We start from the raw sequence: 10,834 nt of genomic DNA, 5'->3' as shown, positions 1-10,834 counted from the left end.
TACATTAAATATATAAATATAATAAAGTTCAAAAATCGTTAAATATTTAGAACGTACTTAAAATAAAATAAATGTACGTTAATTATATATTTATTACTTAAATTCATAAATTCTATTTAAATATAAATAATATACGTTAAAATATATTAATAAAATTTATAAATTTACGGGGGATTATAGAGGGCGAGTGTGGGGCAAGGGCACGGCAAGGCAGCACAAGCTAGGCACGAAGTGCTCGTGATGTGCGGGTGAGGTGAGCCGGGCACAAGGGAGAGAGAAAAGGGGAGTGTGGGGCAAGAAAGGAAGGGAGGCTTTAATGAAAAATAATGGGATCATTTAATGAGGAGAGTCCTATTTATAGGCTCCCAAATCCCTAGTGGGCTAGGCTTAGGAATTTGATATTGGGCTTAGCAATTAAATGATTAGGCTAGCTTAGAGTTTAGAATTAAATTCTTTTGATTGGGCTCATTTAAGAAAACTAGTTGGACTTTTATTTAAAAATCCAAACCTTTAAAATTACTTGCGACCCATTAAATTTCCCGACTCGAAAATTAAATTTGTTTCGTAATTAATTAAAATAATAAATATTCCAATTAATTAAAATACATTTAAATAATATTTAAATGCGAAATAAATTCTAAAAATCGTAAAATTCTTTATAAATATAATAAAATATATTTATAATTATTATAAAAATACGAGGTATTACATCACACTCAACATGTATTTAGAGAGGCAAACAGAGCTGCGGATTGGATTGCTAATGTAGGTCACCTCATTGTTGAGCCCGTGTGTATTACCCCTAGTTCTAGCCCGAATTTAGAAGATATTGTAAACAGTGATTACTTAGGACTTACCCTCGTGCGGAGGGGCTCCTAAGTTCTTTTCCTTACCTTTTATGAAAAAAAAAATTGTTTTTATTACTTGTTTTGTTGAACTAGTGGTAGCACCTGAATTTTTAATATTTTCAATTGGTATATACTTCATATATTTTAACATCTACGTTAATCTGATTAACGTTTCAAAATCAGCCTATTTATCAACCTTATGTTTTATTTTAACTTCCTACCAAATTCTTCTAACTATTTAAGGTGATTCATTTTATTAGAACTTAATTACTTAAAATCACGAAGGTTCTTGCAAAACAGAGGAGCCTCACTAAAAAATATCCCTAATGGCTATATCAGGGTAGAGCCATCTGTTGTGTACCCTGCCCCCATATACCAAGCACATGTATCGGATAAAACCCGACCCGAAAATATTGGGTCTTTAACAAGATTGTGTGACCTGTAATCCAATTTTATCCGTACCCGAGCAACTCGTAAAGCAATGGGTCAAAACCTGACCCCAAAATACTGGGTCTTTAACAAGATTGTATGACTTGTAACCCAATTTTAATCCGAACCCCAGCAACCCTAAAAGTAATGGGTCAAAACCCGATTAATAATAATCATTGTATTTATAATAATAAATGAAATTATGAGGAATTTTAAGCATAATAAACACGTTGTTGTTACTATTGTTCAGTGTAATATGATTTGAATTTGAATTATACGTCATTTTATAGTTGAATTTGACTAAATATAAACTTATGTAGGAAAATTTGTTAATTTTTGCCCATATTTTGTAAATTTATTACCTAAATTAAAGAAAGTATAATACGCAATTTAAAATCTCTCAACTTGTTGGGTCAATCCGAATCCGAAAGTTCGGGATCTTGAATAAGTATTTGTAAACCCGAACCCAACAGTAACCTACCCGAATTAAAACAAACCCAAAAATTATTTTTGAAAACCCGACCTGATCGACCCGTTTGATAAGTCTAGCTAGTTTTAAGAAAAGACATAGATGATATTTGGAGCTATTATTCTACTAGCTATTTTTTTTAAAAAAAATGTCTAATTAATTGGTGGTCTTAGGTTGTGGTATTTTTGCATATTACATATAATAAGGTATAAAAGCCGGATAAAAGTTAACTGAAAAAAAAGGCAACACGCTTTTGCTATCCAGACTCTAAACCCTACCAAAGTACCCATACCCTATCAGACTAATAGATTCCGAGTAAGTATCTTGTAATTTTAGATCCTATAGAATAAGTGTAGGATAATAGGTTAGAAAATTAGAGTGCAGGTCCGGATATTACTAGACCCTACATGCTACCACACACAACCTATGCATTGACATATATTGCTACTTATGTAGTCGACTAGTGTTAATATGTTTATACTTGAATTTCTTAATCATCTGTCACGCAAAATGTGACCGTAACCTACCCGAATTAAACCAAACCCAAAAATTATTTTTTAAAACCCGGCCTGATCGACCCATTTGATAAGTCTAGCTAGTTTTAAGAAAAGACATAGATGATATTTGGAGCTATTATTCTACTAGCTATATTTTTTTTTAAATGTCTAATTAATTGTTGGTCTTGGGTTGTGGTATTTTTGCACATTACATATAATAAGATATAAAAACCGGATAAAAGTTAAATGAAAAAAAAAGGCAACACGTTTTTGCTATTCAGACCCTAAACCCTACCAAAGTACCCATATCCTATCGGATTCATAAATTCCGAGTAAGTATAGTATCTGGTAATTGTAGATCTTATTGAATAAGTGTAGGATAATAGATTAGAAAATTAAAGTACGGATCCGGATATTACTAGGCCCTACGTCCTACCACACAAAACCTATATATGCATTGACATATGTTGCTACTTATGTAGTCGACTAGTGTTAATATGTTTATACTTGAATTTCTTAATCATCTGTCACGCAAAATGTGTAAACTTTTGACTCGTCTAATATGCTAGTCCGTACTTCTTATTACTTTCCTATCATTAGACAATTAAAACTATTTTGCAACCATAAACCAAAATATGGTTTGTGTACCCGGGTGCACAATGCTCACTGTGCACCCTATTTTTAAATGAACATATAGTTCAAATACAAAGAACATATTGTTCATACCCAAAGAACATATAGCCAATAAACATATAGTTCAAATCCATAGAACATATATTTTAAATATTTCACTAGCACATGTACATTGAATTCATTCTCAATGTTCTTTAGATTTTCAATAAATGTTCAACAAGGGGTGCAATGAGCACTGTACACCCAGGTATATAATCCAAATTGCGACCATCCATAAACATCATCCTACAGATTAATTATTACAATAACTAAGCACGGAGAAGCATTATATAGACAAACAAATATTCATCACATTTACCCGGCCCATTACAATTTTCTTGGCTTCACCCTCACAGGAAGTCCATTTTTCGTCCTTAAGGTCAATGACAACAAATATTCGGGACATTTTTCTTTCCCTAACACATCCACGTCAAATTGTTCCACCACACAAGCTACTATCGACTTCATTTGTACATATGCCATCTCTTTCCCTAAACAAATCCTCGGACCGGCATGAAAAACCGGGTACCTAAAAGGATTTTCCGGTTTATACAAACCGTTTTCATCGATCCATCTTTCTGGTCGAAACACCAAACAATCTCTTCCCCATATGCTCTCCATTCTCCCCATAGCATATGTGTTATACGTGACAAACCAATTCTTCTTAACCTTCGTACCATCAGGAAATATATCATCCTCCGAACATGATCTTGTATCTACAGGCACAGGAGGATATAATCGTAAGGTCTCAGATAATGCCGCATGTAAGTAATTCATTTCTCTTAAATCATCAAAATTGTATGAATCCCCGACTTGTTTATCGGCTCTAGCCCGAACGTTGCCTACTTCAGACCGAATCTTTGTTAAAACATCTGAATTATTTGATAACAACCAAAAAAACCAACTTAATCCAGATGACGTTGTGTCCCTCCCAGCTAGGATAAAACTTATTACAACATCCCTTAGGAAATTACAATCACGTTGTACTTCACTAATTTCTTCTGTGGATGAAATAAAACGTGACAACAAATCTTGATAATTTAAATTATTAATTCTTTGCTCTCGTGATATTTCGTCTAACCTCGTCCGTATGATCCTATCAGCAAACCCATTGACGGTCTCAATTGAATCCCTTAACCTCTTCTCCGACCCTATGTTAAACAACTTCTTGATTCTCCATAGAAAAGGGAGCGCGTACATGAAACGCTCCGCACTAAGCGTAGCGGCTTCCTCGAAAGCCCGCATGAATTCAGACTCGCCCGACCCATTACCCGCCAAGCAACCCGGGTCATAATCAAACGCCAACTTACAAACATTATCAAAAGCGAACCGCTCGAGAACATCTTGCAAATCAAGAACCCGGTTTGAACCGGATGCTTCTTTTAAAATAGGGATGAGCCGGGTTATAATCTCGGACCTTACACTATCTAAGACAAAGTTCTTAAGGGAACGTTTGTTAAACTCAAAGCTGGCAGTCTTACGTTGAACACGCCAAAGATGGTCGTCGGCGTTGAAGATACCGGTGCCGAGAAAGTCATGCAAGAGAGAAGCGAAGCGAGCGCCTTTCGGGTAGTTGTCAAAGCGAGTTTTGAGGATGTGTTCAACGTTGGGAGGATAAGCGGTGATGACACCGTGGACTTTGCCAGGGCGGAAGAAGATGGAGGTGTGGGTTGGGATGGAAGCGAGAACCTCGGTACTCCAATCGAGGAAGCGGTGGCGGTTAGCTAAGAATTGTGGGAGGGTGCCTAAGAAAGGGTATGTTTTGAAGCCAAGATGAAGTTGTTTTTTGGTGGTTGTAATTTGGTGGTACGTGAAGTAGAGTAAGGTAATAACAAGGATTAAGAGGAGAGTAATTAGTGGGTAAATTGGCTCCATAATTAGTTGTGGGAATGAATAATGGATAATCATTAAGTTTTATTTAGAAAGTTTTAGAAATTTGTGTGATGATGATGAGATGAGGATTGTAAATAGCCACGCCTCCTCGTTCATACTCTTTGTCAAAATTTGTTTGTTGTTCTTTCTTGATAACGTTTTTGCTAGGTTGTTCTTTCTTGATAAAGTTCTTGATAATGAAATCAAACAAAAGATACAAGTCAATAATTGAAGTTGCTTTTGGGGTATTCGCACGAAGCTAAGTCATTTCTTTAAAATCTAATCAATCCACCCAAGTATATATAATATCTATCTACTACATATTTCTGTTAGGATATTAGATGTAAGTGATAAAGGTAAATATATCATTTTCATATATTTTCATATATATGTATTTTTCCTTTACCACTAATATCTCATATCCTAAATGTTACGGTAAGGAATGGAAACGGTTGGACACACTTGTTTTTTTATCTATCTTTATGATGGTACGTAGCTAGCTAGGAATCTGCACAGGTAGGAAGGTTAGCTATCTTTTGGGGTGATTCAGGGATCCCCTTCGATGATAAAATCATAGATTGTTTATAGGTTCTTAAAAGAGTAGTTAGTAGAATTATTGGGATTGGTTACCTTTTCCAATAAATGAGGTATCTATATAGGCGGGTCGAATGTACAGAGTATACGTGCTATGATCCACAGGATAGCGAACTGTTGACCATATAGGCGCACCTACCATCACAATCTGGATCTACAGATAGGGAATGGTGCTGGCTGGACCTTCTTTTCACCGGTTGACAGGAGACGTAACTGGATAGTGCATTCCTGTCTTATCCCAATGACGGTTTCTATCGCCATAGGTATCCCGTACAACTAGTCACCTCAAAATGACTACAGTATTAAGATAAAATTTGTGTAGCAAATGTGGTTGTGCATTCGATGTTAGTTTCATGGATTACAAACACTCTCGAGGAAAACCTTCGACATACCATTGATTACTTTGATCTCACAAGCTATATGTGGGTGCACTTAAAGAGTTAAAGGCACGGTTTTGTTTGGTGAGTGGAACACGAGTCTGTCAATATATTAAATCTAGACAACCTTAGGAGACTGCAAACAAGGGGAACTCGAGCCAGTCACAAATTACTACGACCAATTGTCAGAGATGTGAAAGGAGATTATACAATTTTTTCTCCGGTGTCGAAGTATTCTTGCGACTTTTGCAAGTGCGATATTTCAAGGCTGGCAAGTGATATACAACAAGAGGATCATCTACATTATTTCCTCATTGGCCTAGTCTAGATGGACACTGTGAAGCTATCGATGCACAATTTTTGGCGCAAGTTCCATTACCTATGTTATGTGTGCCTCGAATCCTCCTAGCTTGAAGGTTGTTATAGATAAAGAACTAACTTCAAATGGACATACACTACAAGAATTATAGGAGAGCTTATATATTTATATTATTAATATTATTTTATTGCTAGTTAGTTACAAGTTTGTTAGAGGTTGGTTAGAGTTAGTTTTACATTGTATATAAAAGCACATTGAGCTTTTCTTTTCCTTCAAGAAATCAGATTATAACATTTGTTTTCACTCATTTTCTCTCTAAACATACTGGATTTCTTCTTTTCTTCATGGTATCAGAGCCAAATCTCCTCTGAGATTTAGGTTTCGATTTTTGATTTCTTCGATTTTGGTTGATCGCAAGTATTTTCTGCAAATTGCGAGGTGTTCTGAAAGATTGTTGCGAAATTTCTGGCGATTAATCTCGTGAAATTTCTTGCGCAAGCTTTGAATTTTCAACAAATCAGTGGTGTTTTTGTTGATTCCTGATCGAAATGAATACTGAAGATTCTGAAAACTCAGCTTCTCAGTCAAACAATGGAGGTAATTTTGATCCATATTTTGTTGCTAGCTCGGATAATCCTACTTCCTCTTTAGTTGCTGTAGTGTTCAATGGACTGAATTTTATTCGTTGGAGTAGAAATGTTCGAAGAGCATTAGTAGCTAAAAACAAAGAAGGTTTCATCAATGGTGACATATTGAAACCAGCTGTTAATCATAAAGATTATCCTAAATGGAAACGAGCTGATTTTATAGTAGTAAGCTGGATATTGAGTTCAATGAATAGTGAACTTGCTGATGATTTTGGATACATAGATAATGCTGTGGAGTTATGGAAGGAATTGACTGAGAGGTTTGGACAATCTAATGGTCCCTTGATTTATCAGTTAAAGAAAGAGATAGATAATCTCTATCAAGAAAACCTTACCATAGTTACATATTATGGCAAATTGAAGAAACTTTGGGATGAAATGCAGAACCTAAGAGCTTTTCCTACTTGTACTTGTGGAGCTCTTAATTCCTGCAGCTGTATGTTCTTAAAAAAGGTTGCTGAATTTGAGGAAGAAGATAAAATGATGAAGTTCTTGCTTGGTTTAAATGGAGGTTATGAAGGTACTGTGACTAATGTACTGTCTATGGATCCTCTTCCAACTATTAATCGAGTTTTTGCCATCACTCAGCAAATAGAAAAGCAGAAAGAAATGCACAGTTTGACAACTGAAACTGCTGCTCTGAGTAGTAGTGCTATGGCTGCACAAACTAACAAGGGTGGACAGTTTCAGAAGTTTGGTGTTACTTCTGGAAAGAAGGATTGGAAAGACTTGAAAAAAGAAAAGATGCACAGAGTCTGTACTCACTGCAAAGGAAAGGGACACACAGCAGATCAGTGTTTCAAATTGATTGGTTATCCAGACTGGTATAATTCCATTAAAGCTTCCAAAAATTCTCAGTCACATGGAGACAGATAAGTAGCAAAGAGGACCGAAAAGAAACAAGCTTCTCCTTCTATTTTCATATTAGGAAAATAAGAGAGAAGAATAGAATGGAGGCGCAATCATTGGAGCTCTCAACCCTATATGGATTGCCTTGACTTCATTATATAGCTAGTCACATGTTCACTAGTGTCCAAAACACATCACATGTGACAGCTATTACAGAAACATACAGAAGAATCCTTCTGTAAAATATAGCAATATATCGTGTTGTATATTTTACTTAATGCACTAACTGAAATATAATTTCTACACCCCCTTCTCAAGTTGGACTTGAGATAGAGTCGCAAGGCTTAACTTGGAGGCTAAGAACCAATGATGTTGTGCAGGCAGTGACTTTGTCATTATGTCTGCTAACTGCATAGAAGATCTGACATGAGCTGTAGCAATCAACCCTCCTTCTATGTTCTCTCTCACATAATAGCAATCAATATTGAGATGCCTAGTGCGCTCATGAAAGACAGAATTGTGAGCTATATGTTCTGCTGATTTGTTGTCACAAAACAAGATGATTGGTTGTTTAAAGTCTTGCAGCAAACTTCAAATAGACCACTGATCCAAGAAACTTCACTAGTTGTTTGTGACATGCTTCTTAATTCAGCTTCACAGGAAGATTTTGATACCACTTTCTGTTTCTTTGTTTTCCAAGACACCAAACTAGAACCTAATTATATAAGAAAACAGAATATCTTGTGAAAGACCTCCCACTATGAGCACAACTTCCCCAATCTGCATCACAGTAAGCAATAAACACTTCAATACCAGAGCTTGGATAGAATAAACCAAGGTCAATTGTCCCCTTCAAGTATTTCACAACATGAAGAGCAGCTTTCATGTGCGGTTTTCTAGGACAACTTAGGTATTGACTAAGTTGTTGCACTGAAAAAGACAAGTCTGGTCTTGTGATATTAAGGTAGAGTAATCTACGAATTAATCTTTTGTAGGAATCAAGTTCTTCTAACAATTCTCCCTCATCTGTTGATAATTTTTTATTCCTTTTGGAAAATGAAAACTGGCCGGTGTGTAGTCTTCCATTCTTACATCATTCACAATATCTATAGCATATTTTCTTTGGTTGATCATAGTTCCATGCTCTCCTCTGGCCACCTCAATACCCAGAAAATATCTCAGGTTCCCCAGATCTTTTATAGTAAAAGCTTCATTCAAAGCAATCTTCAGCTTGGCTATTGTTTCCTCATCATCTCCTGTGATCAAAAGATCATCAACATACACCAAGATGATACATATCTTAGTAGAATTTTTCTTATAAAACACGGAATAGTCGTTGACAAATTGATTAAACCCATGTTTGAATAAGAAATTCTTCAACTCCAAGTTCCATTGCCTAGAAGCTTGTTTAAGGCCGTATAAATTCTTCTCCAGCTTGCATACTTTCCCTTGTGTCTATGGACGATTGTATGCTTGAGGTATTTTCATATACACTTCTTCTTCTAGATTTCCGTGAAGAAAGCGTTGTTAATATCCAACTGATGCATACCCTGTAGGGGAATACAGTTAAACATACATAACATGTACGGAACACCCCAAATCCAGGAAACATGTATAAAGCACAGTTTAAGCAAACTTACAGTCGAAGCGTATTTTCCTGAGTATTGTATCAACGAACACGAAAAAAGAACTCCTCTTTTTGTTCCTATACTTGGTTCACCGACACGTTCAGATCCGTCTTGATTATTGTAACTTAGACAACGCACAAGATATTTGCTTTTCGGGATGAACAGTTTTCACAAAGAGAAAACTGAAGAACGTAATACTGGAATTAGGTTTAGGGTTTCTTGGAAAATTGAATGTGTGTTAGGTTGGGTGCAAAAATATAATAACCTAATATTATATTAGTGTAACCGGCCAAGACAAGGCCTTGACCGGCCACACATGACCTCACAGACCCGCGCTCAGCCACACGCTGCAGGCTGAAGCCCACAGCGCGCGCAGCCGAGCAGCTGGGCCGTGGGCCTCGCATGCTCAATGTTGCGTTGTTGTTGCTGTTGCGCGCTTGTGCCACGCCACGGGCTGGCCTGCTCGCTTTTCTCGCGAGCTCGCTGGCTCGTTGGGCCTTGTGCGCTTGGCCCGACGGGCCGGAGGCTCCGATGCGCTTCGTATTCGCGACTAAGGCCTTACGGCTATTATTTATAGTATTGTATACGACGAATCACCGTCATACGATACAATTATTCGTTTCGCCCAGCTTACGAATATTCACGATACGATATACGATTCCGATGCAAGGTCGTATCGTATAATACGTTTTCCAAAACTAATTCCCGAAAAGCTATTAAATGAATTTTCGATTCATTTAATCCGGTGATCTGTTACATGCCATTGGTGTGACCTTGTAGGTTTAGTCAAGAGTTAGTTGTGAGCTTAATATCCATTAGAACTCACTGATCGGAAGCATTGCTCCAGCTAGCTAGTTGTTCCGATCACTTGATCTCACTGAATTAATTGTTCGCAATTAATCTGAACCTTGGTATTAGACTTAATGCACCTTGGGTGAAGGACATATTTCCTTTAGTCTCCCACTTGTCATTCAGACAAGTGTGCATTCACATTCCTTTGTCGCTTAGTGTTACTTGCTGAACATAAGGTAAGATCCAAGCCATCCTTATTAGGTCAGAAGTGTTTCTCAGATTACAGAGCTCAACTGTTAAATTTTTACAGAAGGTTAAGCCTTAACCATTCTGAGAACGGCCATGCATTTTCACAGTATCTAACTCTCCAAGAGGCCTTGTTACACAACAACACCATATCCTATCAAAGATAGGAGGACAATCCATTCTTGTAATCTATGAACACTCACTTTGATTCATAGTACGCCCAATAACTGCTTTTATAGCCTCCTTTTACGGTGCGACGTTTAGCTAGCATCAAAGCGAACTAATTCTCAAACGAGTAGACATAATCGCTCATGTTCTAAGGAATGGTTCTAATCACCATTAATGAGAATTACTTATGACATGAATTTAATCTCTTAAAGTGTTCTCATGGTCAATCCGATACAAGATCCAATAAGTATCTATGCAAAAGATTCTAACATCCAGTCAAACTAGTTCAAGAAACAGAACCAAAAATCTACTTGCAATCTAATCTTCATTAGTCATTGGTCGTCCACCTTTCAATGACCTGGATTAGGAATCCTTTGTGACTTCAATATTCAAGTTCACTTATGGGTGTTTTATTTGTCGAAGAATC

At 36.7% G+C, this 10,834-nt stretch overlaps 1 protein-coding gene across 1 annotated transcript; it reads right to left on the bottom strand.

Annotated features, from left to right (window-relative positions):
• Window positions 1–3,128: 3,128 nt before the first annotated feature.
• LOC110777406 (cytochrome P450 CYP94D108-like) lies at window positions 3,129–4,935 on the bottom strand. The gene has a single exon (XM_021982009.2). It carries the CDS (start codon window positions 4,821–4,823, stop codon window positions 3,243–3,245), a length of 1,581 nt encoding a protein of 526 aa, XP_021837701.2. The 5' UTR covers window positions 4,824–4,935; the 3' UTR covers window positions 3,129–3,242.
• Window positions 4,936–10,834: the final 5,899 nt, after the last annotated feature.

This window comes from Spinacia oleracea, chromosome 1, assembly GCF_020520425.1.
Source record: "Spinacia oleracea cultivar Varoflay chromosome 1, BTI_SOV_V1, whole genome shotgun sequence".
NCBI lineage: Eukaryota > Viridiplantae > Streptophyta > Magnoliopsida > Caryophyllales > Amaranthaceae > Spinacia > Spinacia oleracea.
This window is presented reverse-complemented; position numbering and strand designations above follow the sequence as displayed.